The 25,833-nt window shown below is 39.0% G+C and overlaps 2 protein-coding genes across 5 annotated transcripts in view; one reads left to right on the top strand and one right to left on the bottom strand.

The window, feature by feature from the left end:
- Positions 1 to 11,647, bottom strand: part of ARFIP1 (ADP ribosylation factor interacting protein 1) — a 40,523-nt gene extending 28,876 nt beyond the window's left edge. For 3 of the 4 annotated variants that reach the window (XM_059844388.1, XM_059844389.1, XM_059844391.1), the window contains exons 1-3: positions 11,507 to 11,640; positions 7,215 to 7,294; positions 3,356 to 3,457 (exon numbers count right to left, since the gene is read on the bottom strand). In XM_059844388.1, the coding sequence (XP_059700371.1) occupies positions 3,356 to 3,457; positions 7,215 to 7,292 (180 nt within the window). In that variant the 5' untranslated portion in view covers positions 7,293 to 7,294; positions 11,507 to 11,640. Of the gene's footprint in view, positions 1 to 3,355; positions 3,458 to 7,214; positions 7,295 to 11,506 lie in introns of all 4 variants that reach the window. The other variant, XM_059844390.1, reaches the window with a different exon arrangement.
- Positions 11,648 to 11,884: 237 nt separating this feature from the next.
- Positions 11,885 to 17,017, top strand: TIGD4 (tigger transposable element derived 4). Its single transcript, XM_059844387.1, has one exon. It carries the CDS (start codon positions 11,895 to 11,897, stop codon positions 13,419 to 13,421), a length of 1,527 nt encoding a protein of 508 aa, XP_059700370.1. The 5' UTR covers positions 11,885 to 11,894; the 3' UTR covers positions 13,422 to 17,017.
- Positions 17,018 to 25,833: the final 8,816 nt, after the last annotated feature.

Below are 25,833 nucleotides of genomic sequence, written 5' to 3'. Positions count from 1 at the left end.
CAGTTTTTTAGAACTGACACAGTTCTAGAAATATATATTAAATCAGTTCTACATTAATTAAACTAAAACTACCCTAACTAAAAATCTAACCATGTCAGTCAACATAGCAAAACCTAAGAGATTAACTCAGACATTGCAGGCAGAATGTGAGTGACAAGGCTAGCACTTTTTTCAGAAGGCAAAAAACAAAAGAGAATTGACCTTATCTATTTGTACAGCATAGCAATAAAATTACAGAACAAGATCATGAACACATGCAGATTCACAGATTCATCAGATCCCAGACCTTATTTCATAATTCTAGTAAGACAAATTGAAGACTCACAACAAAGTTCATTATCTTTTTGCATCCTGAAGTTTATTACTGATTTTATAGGCATGTTTAACTATGGTTTTGTTCCCATGAAAGTACAGTAAGAACCATGAGAAGAGGCAATATCAAAAATTAAATGAAACAAATTCATGCTCAAACTGACAAGAATATCATGTAGATTTTGTGCAATACTTTAAACATAACAAATCACTTGTAGCTGCTTGACTATCTTTACAGGCAGATCAAACTGTCTTCTGAAAAATTCAGTTTATTCCTACACAGCTCTCACACTATATGGCATGTTCTTGTATATAGGAATAACAGCAATAATATACTTCCCTCACTCCTTCCTACTGTCCTCAGCTCCCAATACCCTCAGTCACACTAAAACACCACTATGCTACTCACATCATTCCAACAGCATGGAGGAAAACTGGGCTCTGGAAGTCAGGGATAAGTGAAGTAAAGCAAGTGAATAATATAAACTAGCCAGACTTTTTGTATGTTGGGCTTCCTTATACAAAGTAAAAAGAAAAACTTTTGATAGGAAATGCTGAAACATTCTGTCTAACAAATACTCAAACATTAGCAAACAGTTCCATACATCAAGTTCTTAAAGCCCAAGTGAGATCCAACAGAGTTTGGGGAGTTAAAAAGCACTATGTCAAGCTTTTCTATACTGAAAGAATGTTAGATATTTGATCCAGTGACGACTGAAGCTACAGCTTTTTTCAGTAAAAGAGTTTCCATCCTTCATATGGGCAGGACAAAACTTGTCTGAATTCCACAGGCATGTCTTATTAGAGAATTAGAATGTAGCAGCATATTTCTGACTGAGATTTTACAGTTAGGAAAACACTTAAGTTACCTTTTAAATATGCATTATACCAAGAAGATGCACCAATTAGTGCTATGTCACATTCCCACAAAAGTGGAACTAGCATACTTCCTTCTGAAGTGACATTATGACAATCTATGCTGTCTGATGTTCTGCAAAACTAATGGCATCTTTCTTTAAGGAAGGAGCAACCCTACTTGTCATTGCCAGGTAAATAAATTTGCTCTGCACTGCCTCACAAAATGAAATACTTCTCATGCTTGAATGCATATTAAAACTGCATTTGGTGAAACACAAATGTGCATTTTCATGCCTGAGCAGCTTATGGACGAGGTCTCATGGAAGTGCCAAACAGAACACGACTCTAGAGGGAAGTGCAGATTTGCGAGTAAAGAATTCTAAAGAAAAGGTTGTACAAATACCTCTTCACCCAAAAACATGCAAAAAGCTGCTCAAGTCTTGGTGGCAAAATAGCTGCAGAAGGCTAAAAAATACAGAACAAGTAGTATTTGGTTCTTTACATCTGAATTGTACAGCATCTAGATGACTATTTCCCTCATCATACAAATAAGGAAGCAGGAAATTAAAATAACTTTGTTCCCCAACTTTTATAAGAAGGTGCAATCGAAATCAGCACACTGGAGTGCTCTAAACTCTGCTGTGGTCACATACTCTTACTGAGCACTGTGGCAACAGTACAAATTAGAGTGGTCAGGGTTTCTTGCCCCTTTCTTAAGTGACTTCATAAAAAACAGTACTTGGCTTATCATTTCCATAAATTGTAGGAAAAAAGACCCCAAAAATTTTGTGGTGCAATGCATATTGCTTTAGGTTAAAGCAAAAAATTACCTGGCAAGGAAAAAAAGAGAAAGCATGGCATTAAGCATTAGAAATAACAAACACGAAACAAGATGAATAGAAGCTAAATATTAGAATTTGAGACTAACAGATTAGTAAACAGACCTAGATGTTAATTCCAAGAAGTTTATTTTCTTTGTTTTGTTTATAAGAAGCCTTGATTATCACATATTCTGACTTCAGGTCACACAAGCAGGTGTGAACTTGTACAAGACAGTTCAAAAAAATAATTGAAGTGCACTTCTTCACTGATCTCAGAATAAGCACTGCAAAAATAATTTCAGCAAGTTCAAATATGCTTGCAGAGTACAGGTTTTCCTGCAAATTGACCAAAGATTTGACCCATTTTTGTCAAAGTAGAAGTTTCAAAATATAGTTGACTCCAAGCCAGCAGAACAATTAGCATGCAGGGAAAATCTACTCCAAATTTCACATATGGCCATAGACAAAAACCACCTTAGTATTCCAGCTTTACATTTTGCCTGAGTAGAGGCCCTAACGCAGTCACCAAGAATGCAAGTTCCATTTGCTGTACGTAAGCGCTGCATGCACTGCACTGCAGGAGAATCACTATGTAAGGAAAAGCTAACTTAGACAGCAGTCAAGTCAACAGCAGCAGCAATATCACCAAGCTTCAAATTACTCATTCTGTTTCCCTGCTTTGAGGTGAACCCAAAATGCTTACCACTTCAAGATGCATTTCCCAAGCTGGTCTCCCTAAACATACATCTCATAGAAATGTAGTTTTAACTTTATTTCATTAAACACTCTACTAATTTTTACATTATGTCACTGGTAGATCTTAGTTGAACAACAAACCTTATGAAGGTTCCTCCCTCTAATCAGCATTTTAGTAAAACAGAAAAAAATGTTGAAGTTCTGCTGAGTATTTCTTTTAAAAATAATTCTGCACTGCAAGTCGATATGGAACTGTTAAAACTTAAGAGCTTTTCTTAAAACCTAAGCCTCAGCAGATACCAAATAAACGTGGACAATTCCAAACGAAAATCCAAATAAAAGGAGCCCGACCCCAAATTCCACAGGCTGTGCCCCAGCGCCCTCTGCTGGACGCCCGGGCACGAGCAAAACTGATCGTTCACTTGCACCGAGCGGAGGGGGAAGAACTCAGCTTCTACCACCACGAACGTGCCTTTCACACAAAAAATATCATTGCAATAGGCAATCGCACCGTGTTAGGTCAACTCTTACAATTATCTATGAGCTTCAAAGGCGTTTTTTCAGTAAACCTCCAGAAAACTACATCAAGTGAAGACTGCTACGCATTGAATTGTAACTTCAGCATTTCTGATAATGGTACCATAATAGACAGCAAAGAAAATTCTGACCCTGTTAAAGCTGTGTTCATGAGAATCTTCCAGCTGTCCATTGCTTGTCACAGGAATTTCTGCCGCTGAATTTTTTGGAGATTCTTGAGCCATTGCACTTCCCTGTAAAAAGAAACAGGTTAGAGTTTCTCTTCCATTTCCAATAAATAATCCGTATGAAAATATTTGATTTATGGGTTTCATAACAGTTGATTTTATTTCAAACTCCAACTGGAAATACTCTGGTCTACTCAGTCTGTATATGTTTATTTAATCACATCATTGAATCACAGTAATACTCCAGAACAGCTCAGTCAGAAGTTATTTAAAGTTTCCAGATCTAAGAGAAAAGGAAAACGAAAATTTAACCCATTGGCATTGGGCGAGTAAGACACAAATGAGGCGTGGGCTCAGACAAATGTTTTACATGCACACTTGAGCCTTAGAGTAGTTTCTGTATCTCAAATTATAATGAGCTTGGCTAAAAATTGTACAAGGAATCAATAAACAATAAATACTAGAGAAGAGCAATATGTTTAATCATGTGTTACAAGAAAAGCAATGATTCCAAGCTTTAAAACAGTTTCAGCTGCTTCTTATTTTACCATAATATAGTGCCACCTTCTGACTAAACTGTTGGTATACAACTCTCATGAAATCAACAGCAGCAAACATGAAGTGAAATGCAGAAGCACCAAAAGAGCTCACAAGTACCAAGAGAATTCAGGACTCAAAGTTAGTTTAAAATGCAGCTGCATCAGGAACAGTAGCAGCAGCTGTGTTTCAAGTACAGTGCTTTCAAGTACAACCTAAGGTGTAGCCTTGAAGAGACATTCCCAGAAGAACTGCACATCATTTACAAGCACCTGAAGAGAGAATGGCAGCTTAACACTCCAAAATTAAGAGGAAGCAAAAATTGCATCCCTTTCAAAAAGCTACTCCTAACTCTGCAAGGCAGCTTCATCAGTCATCTAAAGTGTAAACAGAAGAAAAATCAACACACAACCGAGGCAGTGTTTGTTCACTTACATAAAAGTTGTCTGAAGTCCTCAAACCAGCCCGCACACCTGTGCTAGACTGGCAAGACAAGATGTACCATCAACAGGTACTTGAGAATAGGTACCCTTATACCCTTAAAGCTCCTAAATCATCAAACTGAACCAGCTCTTTTCAGCCCAAGGGTCAGGAAGAGGCCCAGCCTGAGAACAGGATCTGAAGTATCAGCTTCTCCACACGTGAAACTTTACAGAGTATGAATATAACACAAAGATTTTACTGGTACTTACTGAGCATCACTTGCATCATTCTTAACTGGAACATCTTCTGTCATACCCCATTACTAATATTTCTTTCCCTTTCACATATCACCACTTCATTTACATTTGTGAGCCTGATTTCCTTTATTAGTCTTGAGGCTTCTGAAGACTTTTTCTAACTAGTCACTGTCTGTAGGCTCCAATAAATGTGCTCCTACCGAAGCACACCAAGAGGTCTAAGCTTATTTTATGAGTACTTTTAAAACAGTAATTTGTTTCATTTCAAAGAATATAGACTATCTCAAGTTGTAAGGGACCTATAAGGATCATCAATTCCAACTCCCTGCTCCTCACAGAGACTTGCTATACAACATCATTAGACTAGATGCCCTAGTTACCTGCCACATCACATTTTGATTTGGGAAATCCGTCCAATAGCTCAAGTTTCTTAAACTTGCTGTAGATCTCATATGTGCTTAATTAAGCTCTAAGACTGCTAGGAACTACACTTCTACTTGATATGGTCAAGTGAGGTATTTTTCAAAATGCTTGGCCTGTCACAGCTACTTGCATTACACAGAAGCATTAGCATCGGCCGTTCAGTTCACAGCTACTTTTGTTCCTCTTTCCTAAAATTATCAGATAACACAGTGTGAAGGGAAAGTCCTCTTCTGTCAAGGGGCACTTTGCTAGGGATCTCAAACAAAACTGCATCTCTAATTAAAGGAAAAACATCTTGACTTAGGTGCTTCTCAATGAAAATCTCAAATAATTTTGCAAATATTGACATTGATGTATTTTTATGCTTTTATTCAGAGATATACATGCTCAAAGCATAAGCACATATCTCTAATAAATACATATATTAGGAAACAAAAACTCATCAGCTTCTCTGGACAACTAGAAGCAATTCACCTATTTTTTTGGCAATCCTACTTGAGTCAGACCTATGAATCTAGTTCAGAGAAAGCAAAAAATTTCTTGCTAGCGTCAGTTCCAAGCTACGTTTGAACTACAACAGTTTCCTATTGCTGAAGGGGACATTTCACCACTCTACATTTCACAGTCTCTACTGTGAACCACACAGTGCCACTCCTCCCCAACACTCACCTGACTACAGGCACCACATACAACTCATTAGCCTGGCAATAGACCTTCTCACCAGGTTAATTTTCCAGCTTCAGTGAGATGAAGCACCAAAGCCTTGAAATGAGCAGCTGAAAAGGGGAAGTGGGATAAACTGCTAATTTAACTCAGACATCACAAGAAACTATCATCTCCATTCTAGTTAACAGTTTAAGCTTGCACTGCTACCAAGAACCAGTCCTTGCCCTTTTTCCCAACTCTTTCCCCCACCTGCTGTCACCATCCCTTCACCTCCTTCCTGAGCCAGAACAATGTATTTGCACAGCAAACAAGATTCCGGAAACACTGCAGATCAAAAGAAAGTGACCTGTGCTCACAAAGAGGATGGGTAATTTTTCCACTCCCATCAAGTCTCCAAAGCAGGCACACCTCCAACACTTGCACCTATGAAACACAGCAGGCAGTAATGCAGTGAAGAAGCCACTGAGAATGAAGGACTGCCCACAGCATCAGCAGTGCAGCATCTCAAAATACTTACTCTGACTGTAGGCTACTGTCAAATCCAACAGCCATTTCTATTTACCTCTGGATGTGTGTTCCTGTAACTCCGCACAACCAGGGTAAGGTTATTGATCTGAGAGAAAACTAAACCACCAAAAAACCACATTAGCATTTCTGCTGAAATAGAGAGTATGATTGCTGAATCGAGTGTCTCTTTGGCAAGTGTAGCCCACAGCTGACTTAAACCAAGCATACAAAGAAATTGATTCCTCAGAAGAAAATGTATCATATGTATAGACAACCTAAAATAAATCAAAATAAGTTCCTAAATTTGTATTGATGTATTAGACATGAGTGACATAAGCACTAGAGGAAAACACTGCATTTCATATGCATGTTTTATTTTGAAAAAAATAGAATTGCCCTTCGGTAACAATCTATGTTTTCTTTGTACATCTGTGTTTACAAATATCAGATCTGGAAATATGCTAAAGAAAATCACTATTCTGTTTTTACTGAAAGTTTAAAAACAATTCACTGTCACTGAAACTCTAATAGTGAAAAAGTCAGCATTACTTGTTTTCATTTTTACTCCAGAACAGTTAAATCTGTCACAGACTTCTCCACAGAGAAGGTGAAAACTGTATTTGCTCTCAGAGAAAAAAAGATTCGGTCCTTCTGCAGTAGATAAAATACCTTGTTATAGTGAGGTTACACAAAGATTGATGCCTTTGAATACCAACCCTTTCTTCCTGCAATACTCACACATTTCAGATTCTACCATGCCTAAATCTATTCAACTTACAAAACAAATACTGCAGCACAGCAACAGGCTACTGGCTGAAGTAATCCTTTGCTATGAATTAACTGGACTGTTCTTAATGGTGTCTCAAAACCAACCCCACCCATTCAAGATGCTGTGCATGAACTCATATCCCCATACTAACAACACTGTGCTATGTAAAGCAGAATTTTTTGGAATCTGAAACTTGTTAGGATTGGTTGATTTTACACTAATATAACTATCACTCAATCACCTCACAGCCAGACTGGACCTCTTCTGCAGATGGATGAGACTCATCAAGTGTTGTGGATTCACTGCTGTGTTCTGACATACCTGAAAACCAAACAGGTTTGGCATGCATTAATTGAAGTGAAAGGAGCTGGATGTTGTAACCTCACAGAAACCAAAGCAGGCTTTCAGAAAACATTTCTTTTACAAGTTCTGCTAAAGCAAAGTGAAACCTCCTTCTTTTGATAGTGACCAGGCCTTCAGCTCCCCAAAAATCTAAGAGGGATTAGGAATACAGTTTGTTGTAAGCTTCCACTGCCAAAGCAACCTTTCCCCATAGACTAAGCTTGCAACATAAAACCCTGGAAGTCAAACAAGGTTCTTCAGGTGACATATATCCTGCCACTTGCAACAGTACACTGACTGTATCCTACCATTGCAAAGATCACCATTTTGCTAAGGCATAAGATTTATCCAAACATTGCAAGATTACACTAATGCTAAGCCACTGAAACATATTAAGCTGCTAAGTCTGCTGTGTTTACTAGAACAGAATCCCTTTCATTTTAGCCTCAAAAAGATCTCAGCTACAGAAGCAAAGAAAGTTGTTAACATTAAGCACATGAGAAAGAAATCAACTCTGTGAATATAGTGATCATGAAAGATGAATTACATACACAATTTTATCTTAAGTAAGGAAAGTATCTAAATTTGATTCCAAATAGCTGGTAGCTACAGGTGACGCCACAACTCACTCAGCTGTTTGAGAGGAGGAGACAACCAATCATCAAAAATTAATTAATCTGCCAGTATTGCAAACAATCACACATGACTTCAGTTCATTAAGTCCTGCACCATTTCATACATGTTCAGACACATACCAGATAAAGAAAATTTATAAAGAGATTACTATTTGTGTTTATATTGTATTTCAAATTCCTGAACTATAAAACATTCTAACTAAAGCAAATAATTAATAAGGTAAGCAGCTCACATAGCAAGGGAAATAAAATAAGGACACAAAGGCTGAGAAACTGAATCACCTAGATCATCTAGATCATATTACACTAGATAACCTATCACTCTATTTTGGAAAACTAAATACGTAAAATAAGAATTTTTTTCCAGAAAAACAGTTTATTCATGGCCACCACTGAATGAAGTTGGATTTTTCTAGGATCAGTATAAAACTCCCTTTGAAGTAATTAAGAAATAAGTTTAACACCCTTATATAGCTTTCTTAATTTTTAAAATTTCTTTTGAACATGGAAGACTGTACAGCACAGATGCTGTTTGCCCACATGATCCTGTTCAAACTCTGAAAACAACCTCTGTGCTTAACAGCTTATTTCTGAGTAGCTAAAACAATTACATGATAGAATAGGACAGTAAGTGTTATTTCCCTGCTCTACTTGTTAAACAAAAAGCTAAATTCATCTTGTGGTAGAGCCTTCTTTAAGACAATCTGTTCTTCAGTTCTACCACATCAGTGTTCCTGGAGTCATATTTGTTCATCGTATACAAGCCTATGTACCACAGTAACACTGTTCTAAACTATTAAATGCTACAGGCAAAAACATTTTTGATTGATTTAATAACTTTTGATAGATTTAAGAACCTAGGGACAAGAACCATCTCACAAATCCATGTAGAAGACACTGCATAAAGGCAAATAATTAATTTTTTAAAACCCAAATGAATTCACCATTTATGTTAGAACACCCCTCCATGATCACTTTTTTGTAGTGTTCTTTTCCTACCAGTAGTGCTAACAGTTTCAACACAGCTCTGCAGGATCACAGTGATCAATTTTAAAACACGAGAAGGTGAAAAAATGTAGATTAAAGGTGGCTTTCATTAAAAGTTCAACTGCACATTCAAATTTAACTACAGAATTTCCTGATTACTGCTTCTACAGAAAAAAAATGGGGATGTAAGCATCAAACACTGGATGCAAGGAAGAAAACTTTCTACATCTTCACCAAGATTCATAAGTGAAGACACATATGTGAAATCATGGTAATCACAACAACTACACACATCTATCATTTAAAGCTCCACTACAGAAATGCACACAGACTTCAGCATCTCTGTAGTTCTTGCAGGTGCTATACAGAGGGCTGTTCTTTGTAAGAAGCTGTTAGTCCCCAGAAGAGCATAGACTGTGTTATCAAGGGCTTGGTTTGTTTCTTCACTAAAGCAGCCACAACTTTAGAACACATTAGGTGACTGGTGTACCAGGACATTTGCTATTACCATCTGCTGCAACAGAACAACTCAAAGAGATTCTGCTTGGAAAAAACATGGTCGATTCATATTTGGTTCCACAAGAACCAAAACTCTGTCCACATCACCCCTGCCCTTCTGGGTTCTCTTTTACCCCACTATACCAATTCTGCAAATCCACACAAATACTGCACCACAGCAGAAAAGAAGACACAGATCAGACTAAGAATCATTCCCCTCAAAGTGCAGCTTAAATGCATACTGGATTACAGCCTCAGTAATTTCAAGGTTTGCTCCTCATAAATAAAACCACAGGATTTTTGAGTCCTGGGGATTTAAATATCACTTCTTCAACTGGCAAAATAAAAAGCAAAACAAAGCAAGAATTTACAAACAACATAGTAAGCTTCCTCTAGGATGGAAACATAAAGAGACATTTAACCATTTATAATTAATGGTTATAAGAGCATACTTATGTACTTTTCATTAAAAAGACAAATTCATATTTGCTTATTTATGAAAATATGAAGTAAATGTCATCAACAATAAATTAATTGTGAATAAGAAGTATATTCCTCACATACTTACATCACTTAGGCAAATGATTGATGGTCTCAGAAGTGAGAACCATGGGATTCTCAACAATCAGATTGGCTTTTCTAAACAAGATGCACTGGTTCCTTCACTTACTTTTCTCCTAAATTAATTGCCAATAAGGCAACAGCAAGACATCTTCTGTCGAAAATGAAGTTTATTACACACTTTTATTGTTGTCTTACTACTTAACTGCATAAAGTTAAGTAAGAATGTAAATTTTTGTAACACTGAAGAAAATCCCAGTGCTGGTAGAAAAATGACCATTTTATTAACGATTTCAATTACTAACTAAGAACAATTTCACTAATTCTTGTCAAGATAGAGATCAACCACTAAAAAAAAAAAAAAAGTACTATAAAGAACTGTATTAAACACTTCCTGCCACAATCACACCATAGTTCCTTCTTAATGCTCTTGAATTCCCTGGCTGCTCCACTTGCAAGATCTAATTATGTTTGGGAGTTAGAAGACATGATGGAGAAGAAGACTGGAGAACAGGGCTGCTGCTGACTTTCACACTCTCCATGCTACGTCAACCTGGCCCTAAACAATTTAATGCTCTGCTCATCTCCAGATTAGCTAAGCCACAGGCTGCCCAAATCAAAAAAAAGGAGCTGATCAAGCTACTGCCTCAGCTTCCAGTTTTTCCAATCTAACACTCTTCTGCGTTTCTTATTCCTGACATTTTAACTGTGTGCGTACACATGCACACACACACATACACACATAAACATACACACGATTCAGAAAGTTTTGGAGTTGCACTGATCAAATGACTTCCTTCTCCAGCCCTGCAAAAAGAACCCTTATCTTCTCTAGAGAATCAACTCTTAAGTAACAGAGTCACTGCAAAGTGATAACTCCTTGCTACCTTTTCCACCAAGCATAAAAAGCACACCTGAGAAATGGAAACTACATCCCGGGCTGGATGTTCACAATGATCCCCTCCAAAGACTTTCATGCAATTAAAGGCTATTAGCGGATTTTGGTTAAAAATAACCTATTAGAGAGGTACTATAAGAAACTCTGGAAGAACTGCCTCTCCTTTGGAGACAATTACACATGCAACACCTGCTTGTCGCACAACACCAAAGCGCTTCCATGCTTTAAGAACAGTAAGCAAAACACAAATTGGCACACTTAAAACAGTAATTGCCAGGGTGTGGAATAACTCCCAGGGGCACAAAATTTACACAGCATCTACAGCTTTCTTCCTCTACCAACACACAGCTTCCCTCTCCATCTCGTGGAACCCGCCTGCTCCCGAGCAGGGCGCTGCCCTCCCTGTCCAGCCGCCCAGCACCCCCGCAGCGGGCCGGACGAGCCGGGCCGACCCCGACCCGCTGGGCACTGCCGGTGCCGCCGCGGAGCCCGGCGAAGGGCGGCCGTCCCCGCGGGGTGACACGTCGGACGGGACGGAGCGGGAGGCGCGGCCCGGCCCTCCCCGAACCCGGGCCCAGCGGCTGCCCCGGCCCGGCCCGGCCCGTCCCTCACCTGCCGGCGGCGCCGCTGCGGCCCCGGCGCGTCGTGCTGCGGGGGACGGGAGGGCAGGACGGAAGGAGGAAAGGGGGGACGGAGGAGACCAGGCGGGGCGGCGCCGGCGGCCCCTCTCAAGCTTTATTTTCTTCCTTCTCCGGTGGCAGCAGGAGCCGGAAGCGCCGGGCCGGAAAGGGATGACGGCGGCGGCCTCTCTAGGCCGTCATGTCTATGGTCGCAGCCATGGCAACCACCGCCGGCACCGCCCGGGAGGCTGCCCCAGCCCTGCCGGGGGCCGTGCCCGTGAGGTCGGGCCGCCGGCTGGGAAAGCGGCCGGAGCGGCAGGGAAGGAGCCTGGCCGGCTGTGGGCGCGGATGAGCGCGCCTAGGAGACGCTGCTCGGTGCCATGGCAGAGGCTCTGCCCGAACCCACAGTGAGAAGGAAAAAAAGCATAACTATCGAGGAGAAAATCGACATCATAAGCGCTGTGGAGAGCGGCAAGAAAAAGGCGGACATTGCAGCCAAGTATGGCATCAAGAGGAACTCCCTCTCTTCGATTATGAAGAATAAGGAAAAAGTTTTGGAAGCCTTTGAAACTTTGCGGTTTGATCCTAAAAGGAAAAGGCTGAGGACTGCTTTTTATGCCGACCTGGAGGAAGCCTTGATGAAGTGGTACAGAATTGCTCAGTGCTTGAATGTGCCGGTCAATGGCCCTATGTTGCGCCTCAAGGCGAATGATTTTGCCCAGAAGCTTGGACACAGTGATTTTAAATGCAGCAATGGCTGGCTCGATCGTTTCAAGTCGAGGTACGGTTTAGTTTTCAGAGCTCAGCCTGTAGAAGCAGCTGCTACTCCTGCAGTGGGTGCTCCAACTCTTTGGTACCAAAATGTGCTTCCTTGTTATTTAAATGATTATCAGCCAAAAAATGTGTTTTACATACAGGAGACTGGGTTGTTGTATCAGATGTTACCACATAACACGTTTACATTTAAAGGGGAAGCTTTTTCTGTAGGCAAAGAAAGCAAAGAGAGCATCACTGTAGTGGTGGGTACAAATATGGATGGCTCTGAGAAACTCCCACTGCTCGTTATAGGAAAAAGCAAAAGTCCACACTTTTTCAAAGAAGTGAAATCGCTGCCAGTGGATTATGAAGCAAATGATAGGGCGTGCATGACTTCAAAAATCTTTGAACAGTGGATGCACAAACTCGATCACAGATTCCAAGCACAGCAGCGCCGAGTGGTTATTCTTGTTGATTCTCTCCCAGCTCACACAGAAGTAAAGAACCTGAAGTCTGTCAAATTGGTGTTCTTTCCTCCAGACTCTTCTTCATGTATAGCTGTGAAAGAAAGGATTATCAAAATTCTGAAGGTAAAATACAGGCGCTGTCTTATCAAGAGATTTGTTGACTGTGTAGAAAGTAATAAAGAGTTTATGCTGACCCTTCTTGATGCAATTGAGATGCTGTACCTGTGCTGGAGGGAAGTAACACCAGAGACTATTGCAGAAAGTTGCAATGGAGCAACTTTCAAATTAGAAACTGAGACAAATGATAATGACAATGAAGTTGAAAGTGATTTGGATTTGATTGCACATGCACGGGCAGCTGGAGTAGACTTTCCAGAAGGCTTGTCTCTGGAAGAATATGCAGCTATAGATGATGGCTTGGTAACTTATGAAATGCCCACAAATAATGAAAGGATGTGTGCCAAAGAAAGTGCATCAGATAAAGCTGAGACATTTGTTGGTGATGAAGATAAGGATGAAGGTGATCAACTTCAGGGAGCTGAACAGCTTTTACCATCCAAAAATGAGGCTTTGAGTGCTTTAGATACCCTTCGAAAGTTTCTCGGAAGTCAGGACACAGATGATTCTCTTTATGATTCCCTAGCTGACTTGGAGAATTTTATTCAACATGTAGCATGTGAATAAATATTTTAGCAAAGTGGGAAAGCATGTAATTGGGGAAAAAACAAATTATATAGTCAAAGATGTTTTAAAAACAAGCATTGCTGAAACGTTCTCTGGTATGTTTTGCTCAGGTGCCTAGATGAACATAACAAAACAATGAAAAAAGGGCTGTGAACTGAAATTTTCCACAAAATCAGGAGCAAATAACATATGTTTGAGGTGAAGAGAGGGAGTAAGCTGAACCTTTAAAATGCTAACTGTAATAAGTACAGTGGAGGTAAAAGGAATTCTTTGAGCAGTTTGGTGAACTCAGGATAAACTGTTGACCACTTGGAATTCTTTCTTCAAGAAGACACTAGCACTATTACACATCAATAATTTCACTGGTGTTTTTGGAGTTTTGACAGTGGAGTAGTAAATATTTATCACCTTGGTGCTTTTGATACAGAAACACACAAATGAATAACACAGAAAATACATGTTTAAATTCTGAGAAGTAAGGTATTTTAAAAAGAAATATTTTTTGCCCTTTATCAAGAATTCTGGCCATCTTTACTCTTGCAGCAGATGATGAACAGCAGAAAGTTACCACAACTTTGAATGTGTTGTTTTGTTTTCTTAAAACTTCTCATGTGTGGGTACACTCAAATGCCATAATCATTTATCCAAGAGTCAAAAGGACAAACAAACCTTTACTTCAAAAAGTAAGGCCATTCTCTCCTTTTCAGCCTCTTTGGTGCATAGATTTGATGTAGGTTTTTTTGTGCAACTCCCTTAATTTCTACAGGAAATTCAGAAAAAAATCCCAGTATCTGGAGTAAAAATCTCACTGAGCTCTTGTTTTATTTTCAGTACTTGGAGGCTTTGCTGTAGGATTCAATCAACTAATGTAGGTAATCACTACAAGTCCCATGAGAAAGGGTGCTGTTTGCATGATTGCAGTGTGAAGTTGTGTAAATCACAGTCATTTACATGTCTTTGAGTGTGCATTTCAAACAAGGTAATGATACCAGAGCCAAAACCCATAGTGTATATGAACTTCTGGCTCTTCTCAAAACCTGTTTTAAATCTTTTCCATATCTATCAATATAATTTTTTTTCAAAAGTTGGAGATAATCATTTTTCTAATTTAGAGGCCCTTTAGGAAGACTGCATAATAAAAAAATCTATTATGCTGCCTAAAATTAAACCATGAGAAAAAAAATCTCATGCATATGTGAATCTTCAGTTTTAAATAAATAGTTTGGCTATAGCTTTGTTTACCTTTTTTTTCTGGGGTAGGACAGTTTATCCATTTTCATTATTGTGAATTCATTTCAGAAAATGTATCAGATTGTTGGAAGACAGTGAAAATATTAGGGTTGGTGAGAAAAAGCTTCTGGCTGTATGAAAGTTTTGCTAGAACCCCTTCCAAAAAACCGCCCCAAACTTCTGGTTTCTTGTTGTGAAATATATTCTGGCAATTCCATCCAAAGGATATTCTGATTAATTAAGAAATTTCTGTTGAAATCCCAATAAATAAAGTTCTACATGGAGATTTAAAGAATCGGTCAAAAAGGTACTCCACTGAATTATCTGTTCTAGGTATTTATTATTTTAAAATACTGATGCAAAAGCTTTTAAAATAACAATCTGTGTCCCATTCTTCTTGCCTATATACTTTAGAACGAGCTTATGAAAAGTACTTTCGATTCTGACTAAGCTTATTTGAAGTTCACCTGAATCCCACAGACATCTGTAGATAATTTTCCTATAGTAACCTTTTGATTTAAAATCTATTTCTTTGCAACAGCTTCTTCTGCTAAAGGCAAGTTTAGGGAAAAGTTTCTTTTTTCTGTATAGAAAATGTGTAATTTCTTAAGATTTGACTCCATGTGGCCCTCACTCTCCTGGGTTCCAGATAAAGGAACTCTCTGTTGCCTTCTGAGAGAATTCAGAGTGTGAGAGTGTTGGATCTGAATGAGAAAGACTCATGTATGTAAGCAGCAAATCTTGGTTAAACAAGGGTGCACTCTACAAGAGGTGTAACTTTTGCAAGAAGAGGCTTGTAAAATCAGGAGATGGGAAATAACATTGTTAGCTGGAAAGGAAGGAAGTGAATTACTGAGTGTTTTCATACTCTCTTAGGAAAGCAACAGGAAGGATTTACTAATTTGGCCTGGACTTTGAAGGTGAATTGTGAAATTTGCTTTAAAAAAAGCATACGGCCTGTCAAAATCCTGTATCTTTAGAGAATTTATGACTTCTTCCTAGACTCCTAGTTTATTCTGAGAAACCAAACTAAAATGCACTCACTGAAACTGGTTCTGTAAGTCAGACATTTTAAATTCTAACACTATAGCTTTCAAAGTTATTTAGAAGCCCAAATATTTCTCCTCTCTTGGATTTTGGTCACATTTATAATGAGTGAAAATGAAATTCTGAAGTTGTTACTTTTTCGTGTGTTTGTCATGGGGAGATGCAGACTCCCAGATCTGAAATACAAACAGTGGAAAAGGAAGCAGTGTGTTGTGTAAATGTTTGTCAGTTCAGCCTGTGCACACAGTTTGAGCTGGAGTTTTCTTTACATTGTCTGGGTAAACCACCAGGACACTGGTTTTTTACATCTTGGGATGGTATCTTTTGGAGGGAGAGGAAGAATATAGCTTCATATTTAAAATGAAGAACCTTTTCTACAAAAGGCAGGTAACTAAGGCTGTTGTTTGCTTTAATACTTTAATATTAGTATGGACAATAAGGTGCTTTTTCTCTATAGCTTTTCTGCTTCATGTTATGGTTAGATGGTGATTATGTTCTTCAGCATCAAGACAGTGAGGTTGCTTTCGGTAACCCAAAAGTGACTTCTAGAAGTGGGAACTGAAAATATGAAGTTTTAAAAATATAACTGATGTCTAGACAAGGTCAAAATAGAAAAAAATATTTGGAAAGTATATTTGATAAAATAAAAAACATACTCAGATTCATTATTGAGATAAGTAATACGTAAAATAAATATGCTCTTCAAAAATGCATGGTTTTTGAAAACTGCAAAAAATATTACACTGTGATTTTGTTGTGTGTTTGTTACTGTGTGTGCAGTTCTGGATACCTTTCAGATCTATAAAACTACGTCTTCCTTTAAAACTGCCACCAAAAGGAAGATTGCTCTCCTTTGGTAAAAGGAAGTAATGACTTTTTTCCACCCTTTGGCAAAAATGGAAGAGAGGAGGCAATCAGGGATTTATAAGAGAGCCATCCATGTGTGCCTGTATATCCAAGATTTGTGACATTTTGATAGCTAAGCAATCATGGAAGTAAATGAGTTGATGGTCTCACATTATTACTCAAATCTTGAGAATAATACCCTCAAACACACAGAGTCTTAGATGATTTTAAATTTTATGTGCAATATTTTTGTAAACTTAATTTAAATTGTAACATGAGAATATTAGTAAAATACCTCCAAGTTTTTTTGGTGGCTGTTTGTTGAAGTGTGGTAGAGTAGTGAAGTAGAGTAATATTGGCCAGTATACTCAAGACTTACCTGAAATGTGTGGTGACTGGGCAACCATGGAATGTAATGACAGTGTTTTGTGTTATTTTATTCCTTTAATATCAATAAAAGCTGGTGCTTCTTATTTTTGGGAGGCATTTGTTAAATGAAGGGTTTGCAAAGATCTCATTGAGAATTGAATGCTTCTGTGGCCAGAGAAGAGTTTTTATATTTATACAAGTCAATATTTGTATCTAAATGTTTTAATATGTCTGTTTTGGGGGACCCTTCCTTGAAAATCAGAACAAAGCCTAGTCAATTAATAAGCAAACAAATCTAACTGAAATTTTTGCAGCGGGATGAGTGACAGCATATTTCTGTCAATACATCCTTAAACAACAGAAAAAAAAATCTTTGCAACAGATGAAAATATAAAAACTTGATGTCTGACAGCCTGATTTTATACACAGCCTTTAGGCTGGTAAAGCAGTGTGGTACAGACATGTGGTTCCCTTTTCCTGGTACAACTACACATCATTGGTTTATAGAAACAGGAATTCAGGTGTAGCTAATTTCCTTTCTTGGTGGCTCAGTTACTCTACTTGAGCTGAATTTTCTCCTCTCAAATGTAGCTGTTTAACTGCATTGGTCTGGTTAAAACCACACAATCTCTGGGTTAAGGCAGAGTGGGGAAGCCAATAGTGTCTTGTCAACTTATTCATAGCTGTGTCACCTCTCTTCTTTGAGCAGAATGGAAAAATGTAAACTGCAAATTAGTGCTATCAGTAAAGTGAACAAATAGCACACTGAATTACCAAATTTGTTGAGTAAGAATGTGCCGTGTTTTTGACAATTTTTAAAATGGCTTTTTGTGTTTTACAATATTTCAGCTGAATGTCACGTTCTTCCTAAGCTTTCATGTCTTGCTACCTCTGCCACAACATTCCAGCCTTGAGCATGAAGTGCCCCAAGGGGAACAGGTCGCTCCCATCAACACATAGGTAGCTACAATCCATGTGAGTTGTCAGCCTGCCCACAGGTAGTGGCCGTGTCACTGGGGAGGTGAGTTCCAGAGCTGGTTTGCATCCTCCTGCCCTTCCACACCTGTGTTGCTCTATGTGCTGTGCCAGCACTTGGCTGTAATCACCAAGGTAGTGACTCATCTGTCTGAGAAAGTTGTGGTCTGACGGGATAGTGCAACCTCACCCCAAATGCCAAATGAAACAATTCATGGTTTATGGCTTGAAGACTGTGGGACACAGGATTGCTGAGGAGGGCATCAGTAGCAAGGCTGAAGGAGAAGTTCTTGCTCTGGAGAAGTTCTTACAAAACACTCACTATTCAAGAACTACTTTAACATGTGGTAACTAGCTGTTGGATTTCTCATCTGAAGTCAGCCACTTCTCTTGAGAGATGTGCTCTGTATCATGCATACAAGGAGACAACCTAATGAAAACACTGCTTTTCTTTTAGCGGCGTTGGTGCCTCCTATTTCTCACCTGTATAAATGATACAATATGATACTTTGCTATTCAAAATTTTATTTCTTTCCCCTTCTACCTTTTATTCATCCATTTTCCCTATCATTTTATATTCATTGATATCCTGACAATTCTAATGTTAATGTTAGGATTGTTGGCCCAACCTTCTGGCAAACTGCTTTCCTCCTTACACTCCCTATTTCTAATATTATCTTTTGCAGATCATATTTTTGAACTGTCTCATGTATCAACTAGTATCAACCTCTTGGTACATATCCTCGTGATCATAGGCCCTAATTTCTCCATTGCTGTATTTAGTGGCTTTACCAAATCCTTTCTTCATTTAGCTGAAAACATTTAGTATGTCATTATTTCTTTTTGTCTTTTCCTTTTGTAGCAGAGAGTGAGCAGTGCTTTTTCCATCAGTTCCCCAGAATGTCCAAGAGAACTGGTAACAAAACACATAATCTCTCTCCCCTTTCAGGTGTCTCCATTTTCTCTTTCTGTCAGTGGTCCCTTCTGACCTGCTGTTTTGAAATTCTCAATTTGACATTTAGTATCTTTGTTTAAACTGCTCCTATTTCTCTTTCATCTCTTACCCCTACCTGCCTGTATAGTACCCTTCCCATATTCCACTTTTACATTTCCAGTTCTAAATATCATATTGCTACTCTCAGCTCTTTGGCTTTTCTTCCCTCCTCTTTTACTGACCCCGTCTAATATTTAAACTGCATTTCAAACTCCCTTGTCCTCCTTTCTATGATTTCATGTCCAGTACTCTCCTCCAAAAACAAATAGTTAATTCTTTCTGGAGACAACCAGTTTTTTTACTTTCTATCTTACTTGGCGTGTCTCCATGATATTTGTACATCAAATATTATGTAACGATTAGAAGTGTGTCATCTTTCCTAACTTTATGTCTTTGCATTTTTTCCCCCATCCTTTATGCTTAGTCATTTCAAGTCTTGCCTTTGTTTGAAACTTTCTTTTGCAGTCCTGATCACCAGCATGAATTTTATTCTCTTTTTAAACCTTTTAAAAAATAAACCCACAAACAAAACCTGCACAGAGTTTGGGACTGTTTGTTGACATAGCTAACTGTGTTACAATGTTGCATTAAAAAGTCAGATTGAAAGCCAGCTCAAATATTAGCTAATATCTATCTAGGTTTTTTATTTGAACCTACATATTTTTTTGTTTATTTTTGCTTTTTGCCATTTCAATAGCTGTTTGTGAGACTTCAGATATTTGTCATGTGTAGTGAGCCCATATGGCCTGAGATCATAGAGAAAGGCAGGTAGAACATAAAAAAGGAGGAGTTAAAAGGCTGGGTCCTGGTCTATTGAGATTCCCCTGCAGGAACTCAAGGAGAATTTGTCAGTCAGGTTAAGCAGAACTTTTTATTAAAAATCAACATCGAGGGTCCTCTGTAAGTCCATATCTATATATAATTAAGCTCACAGAAATTGTTATGAGAGGTAACAACACAAGTTCTCTAAATTCTGGATAGCAAGAAATGGCCACCCACAATTCAGCTCCACTTCAAAACTGACACAAATTTGTGTCTGAGTTTTCTTCCCCAGAGCTAATGACACACGATCTGTGTAAACTGTCACTGCCCTGCCCAGGGCTCATCAATGTTCAGTAAGCAAATAGACATTTGCCTAGAGACAAAGCAAGGCTGAAATAGCATTTCTGTGTAAGGACAGTTTCTGCAGTCTAGACATTTCAGAAAGAGTCAGATGAGCTTGAAAATTGTCATGGCTTTTCAGAAGTTAACCAAGAGACACTTGGTAATATGAACTTGGGATCTGAATTAGAGATACTTATTATGTGCTGCCACTAACAACTGCTAAACTATTTTTGAAAAGGTGGCACAATGGATATCAGTTTTACTGCTCTGAGAAAAGGTGGTTCTGAGTGTTACATGTATACTCAACACATGGCAAAGGCAAACAAAATTTGAATTACGATTCAAGTTCTAGTAGACAAACTCTTAATTCCCTGTGAGAGCTGAGGGTGACCAAAGTCAGTGCATTATACACTGAGCATCTGCAGAGAAGCAGGAGCAGATGTGGCAAATGCTACAGACATGCAACGGCAGGACAGAAATACAAGTACAGGCAGACAGAGCTACAGGCTCTTGGCTCTGCTTGTTGAATGAATACAAAGAGCCCTCCAATCCCTATCAGGAGGCTTCCCCTACATGTCCTGTTACCAACCCAATCTTTTCAAAAGGCAACAGAAATTCTGTTAGGAACAAAAAGAAATTTAGAATTTGATAATTTATTGCCAAATTGGCGATGTTTTTCTTCATACTCTTTCACCGTGTAAAGTTGGCAACAGAAATCCAAATAGAAAAGGTAAAGCTGAAGTAAACATGTAATAAAACTTGTAGTTTTTTGTGTCCCATCCTCTACTGGCCTTCACTCATCCCGTGTAGATTTAGGTGCCCTAAATCATACAGCACCTTTGGAGCATAAAGGATTAGGAAGAAATTTTGCAAAGTGTGGAAAACAGCCCATGGGATCCAGCCAGCAGCAGCATTATTCACACCCAGCCATAAGGCACATGTGCAACTCCAAACCTGCATTCCTTGTGAAATGTCTGCATTTGCAGTGATGATCTGTTGAGGACTAATACTGGGATGGCAGAGAGCATCCTGGACAATGAGATTATATGAAACTTATATTAATGAAAGCTTCCTAAGGAATTATTTGGAATGGGGATTAGGTAGCTTTATGAATTTAAAACTTCCTTCAGATTTCTTTATCCTCTCATCTCACAGGGGTTGAACCCAGTAACTTGCACTGGTGCAGCCTCACAAAGGAGATAATTTTGAAAAGCGTTCTTTGGGGAGAGCTCTGCTAGTGTTCAGAGGCATATTGACCTGCAAGGATTAGGAAGAAATTTTGTGACATGTGAAAAACAGCCCATGGGATCCAGCCAGCAGGAGGTTTAACTGCTGCTCTGCCTCCCAAGTGGGCTGAGCCAGCTTCTTATTAGGATGCTGACTCCTCAGGCAAGGCACATATTTGTGAGATTACATCCTCCAAAAGCAGTAATGCAGGTACTGGTTTGCTTTTAATCATTCATCCTCCTCTCTTCTTCCTGTCTGCCATTCCAGGTCCTCAGAGATTAAAAATTCCCTGTCAGCTGCCTGCCTGATCCGATCAGTCCCCCGGTTTGGAAACCTGGGATGGTTCTGTGCAATCCGTCCTCCTGATTTACAGGCTTTAAATATTGCACCTATATTTGGCAGGCTTTTATTTTGTTTTGGTTTGCTTTGGTTTTGTTTTTTTGTCGAGTATCAGATATTTGCATTCTCTAAAAGCATTTCCACCTCTAATGGGAAAAGAGTAAGTTGTGAACCTCAAATGAACTCCATGTTTCTCTCTGTGTGGAGATAAAAGTATAAGAATTTAAACCATGCTGAGATCTGCCCTTACTTACATTTGAGAAGGGTGTAGACTCAGGTTAGGTGTGGATTGACCTTTGCAGACATGGTAGAAGACATAAAGCTTCGCAATTCAGTACTCAAAACCAAAATGGTTTACGAGAGGAATTATATGTTCACTTCCAGGAAGCTTCTATTTCCTATAGGATCATATCTACAATTCTTTCCATCCAGGGTTTCATTAGCAGCCATTAGTTAGGACAGACCTCTTTCATTCTTGCTGCCTCTGCCTGTGAATGGCTGAATGCCAGGTCTCACAGAATTTTAGTATTGCTTGCCTCACGTTTAGGATACACCTAAGTATAAAACCTGTACCTTCTGGCAGAAGATCAAGCCTCAGAGAGCAGGATGTAGGCAAAGGAGCAGCCTGTCAGATCCATGATCTTCTCACTTCAGACCATACTTGGTGCACCTACACTTTGGCACAGGGGTGTGACTGTGGAGTGGACAGACGCATAGAAGAGAAACCACAGGAGTTAAGGGGTGTCAGTCTGTGTACTGCTATTAGGATGTGTAATTGGGCTGCTAGTATATATACTGAAGTATATTTTACTGTCACAGCTCTCTACAGCAGCCAAAAAAATATTTAATAAAGGTGTGCCATCCTGTACTGCCATCACAGACACTGGTCAACACATGGATCCACCTGGAAATGTGCTGCAGTACATCCAACCCAGCTCTTAGAAAAGGATTTCTCCCCACACCAGACTCAATCAGAAATTTATGATCTTTTTTTCTTTCAGGTGGTCTTGCAGCACTACAGTCAGCTAGACTGAACTGAAAATTAGATTTAACACAGGGTGTTGAGAAGCAATGCTTTCTGCCACAAATGCCCTCAGCATATCCCTCCCTGGGTTGAGGCTGATGGCATTTTGGACACATATCACCAGAAAATTCTATCACCTGTATGAAGACTTGGTCAGAGATTAAATCCACCATGTTGAGATGGGGTTTTCAGAGAAATAAGAATTGTAGGCAAGACACAACCCACATTTCCATCTGAAAATGAGGGTGCAGATACATGGTTTTCCAGGTTTCAAAATGGTTTCTGATTTCAGATTCTAGACAAAAGTGTAAAATTTCTGAAACAGCTTCCTTGGCAAAGGCTGTTGAAAACTTTTTGAGTTAGCAATATGTGGGTTTAGTATAATCACCCTGACAAAGGGATGTATCACATATTAGCATCTGTGAGGGTCAAACCAGTATTAACAATGTAATGCCATTAGAAAGTGCTTTAGCTGAATATTTAAAAAAAAAAAAAAAGTGTTTCAAAAATATGTTTATTTTCTAATTATCAACTGTGTTTCATTGCTTCAGTCCTAGTTTCCACTTGCATAGAGGAGCAGACAAAGTGCCTTCAGGACCACTAATATTTTGATTCAGGGGCCTGAAGTTAAACAGGCACAGGCTCAAAACACAGGCTGAGAGGCTTCCAAACAGCCTTAATTTAGCCTCTCACTTGCACACACATTATAAATACAGTCTGTCTGCAGACTATCACACTTTTTTTCCTTCAATATCTGTCTGATTTAAAGCTGGATACTGGTTCTTTATTTCTACTGGGACTATTTATATGCTTAAATATGTCCTCAGACTCTGCAGAGCTGGACTATGACAGGACTGGAGGCTGCTTCCATGATTTTAAATGTTGGTTCATAACACTACATTAGAACTGAGCACTTGGGTTAGGTCCTTTAAAGGGATTTAAATTACAAACTATGGAAAATAAATTTTTCAAATAATCTAGGAATAAAATTTGCCCCAGATCAGATATCCATACTCTCAAATGTAGTTAGTGATTATTTGCATTTTTAGGTATCTGAGAAGCTTTAAAAGGGCTTGTCTTTAATGTTTCTTTAGAGTCTGGACTCCATATAAACTATTTGTGAGTAAAGTTCAGTAATTGCAGTGAAAATATGCAAAGGAAAAACTTGACAACATTTAATTCAAGAACAGAAAAAGTGACCTAGATGGGAGGATCAAATGAGAGCTGCCACAGCCTAAAAAAGTATCAAGCAACATTTAAGCAGCATTATTTTAGGACATCAAAGATTATCTTCAGATGCTTTAGGTGTGGCTGGAAAAATCTTAGTACTCACATTACAATTTGGATGTGCTGGTGTGTTTTTTTATGGCCTAGTATTCCTGAAGGAATGTGCTTTTCAGATTTTATTCTCTTCTTATGAATTGCTCACAGCTGAGAAATTCCTTCAGACATCCAGCTGAAGCACCCTAAAAATGAAAGTGAGGAGGATTTTAAAATATCTACTTTACTTTCCCTCAAGTACCTTGTCTCTCTACTCTTCATTTTACTAAATCCCCAGTGATTGCACCCGGAACAGATTTCTGTTTGGTTTTCAATCCTTTATTTAATCAATCTCACATCTTGTTATCTCTTTTAGAGAAATATTTCAATTTCTACAGAGCACTGTGGGTTTTTTCAAGCCAGATCTTAAGCTAGCATTGACTTGTAAGTGACAACTACTGAGCAGGCACCTCCGTGTAAGACACGCAGCGCTGACGTTTCATCTGAAGATAATTCACTGGCTGACAGCTTTTCTCCCATTTAAGTTGCTGACCATGCATCTATCAAGTGAGCTGGCACATGAAAGCCTGTGACCAGACAAGGCTCTGATCCTTGCATGGGACACCTGGGATGTGTTTCTTCTCTCACTCCCAGAAGCAGCCACAGAGGATTTCTATTCTTTGAATTTTTTTTTCTAAATTGCACGGGTACTCCTTTTAGCCATGACAGTTGTATTGTCTGCCATGTGTCTGTCTGTGCTGGGAGGCCTGCTGCTCTCCTGTGCCTGCACAGCCATTTCTGTACAAAACAGCTTTATTCCCAATACCAGAGACCCAGGAGTCAGCTCCTGTTCTTAACAGGATTTTGAACACACTCCCATCCCTCTGTGAGGCATCTCAAGCAAATAAATTCTTCCTAGCTTATTACATGGCTCATCTTTTGGGATCCACTTCTGGCCAGATGTGTTTGTCAACCCCTGACTGAGAGTGGAAGGAGATCCCCTCCTGACAGCTGAGTTGCAGTGCCCAATGACCTGTTCCTTTAACTAGGACTTGGATTGTTTACATCAGCTGTATACTTAATACAGGTTTGGGGTACTGCAACCCCGCAGAAAATTTATATTTCCATTTATGTAATTTCAGTCTCTAATTCCAGCTTAAACCCTAATACAACATGTGCATAAATATTTCCAAAGAATGAAACAAACCTTTAAGAAATAAATCCCTATGCTGTTCCACAAAGAAGTGAAAGCCTGATTTACTCATAAATAAAAGGTCAGGAAGGTGACCCAAGCCTTTCTAAAAGCTTATGGTTTTTATTTCAGTTTCATTCCAGCACTGGCCTCAGAATAACAAAATATAAAAGATTAATAAATTGTAAATTTCTCTCACAGTAGTGGTGTGTTACAATGAATAAAAGTTCCTGAAAATTTGATTCTCAGAACTGCATTGCTCAGGCCTTGGCTTCTTGTCTGAGATGCTCATGCCTTCATGTCTCATGAGGATGCTCTGCACAGTTTTGGAAATAAGAGGAGCACAGCATCCTGGCCCAAAAACCTGGGTTTTCCCTGTAAAAACAGATCGTTTTGGGGGCAGAAAAGGGTACAACCCCTGTTGGTGCCCAGGAGCGCTCTGAAGTTACAAAGTTAGGAGAAAGCACAAATTATTTAGCTACCAAAAGGAATATGAAGCTGGTAGTGTTGAGGTAAGTGCAGGGTTTAAAACAAACAAACCCTAAAGTTGTACTTTGGAGTGTTCATCCCACCTTTATCCAGCCTGCATTGAGACAAAGATAGACTCATGGAGTCTCACCTAGACTTCAAGGATAGGAGTCTAGGAAGGTTGTTGTGTGAAGGATTTTATGAGTGAGTCCCCACTAGGCTATAGGAAAGCTCTGCTGAGGACTACCTACATCAGCTAGTAATTGTGTCTCTCCTGTGGTCAAATAACAAGATGACTTTGCTGACCAGACATTGTCCTTTTGGAAGTGCAGTTTCA

This window comes from Haemorhous mexicanus, chromosome 4 (genome assembly GCF_027477595.1).
Source record: "Haemorhous mexicanus isolate bHaeMex1 chromosome 4, bHaeMex1.pri, whole genome shotgun sequence".
Taxonomy (NCBI): domain Eukaryota; kingdom Metazoa; phylum Chordata; class Aves; order Passeriformes; family Fringillidae; genus Haemorhous; species Haemorhous mexicanus.
Note: the sequence above shows the minus strand (reverse complement) of the source record. Positions and strands in the feature narration are given on the sequence as shown.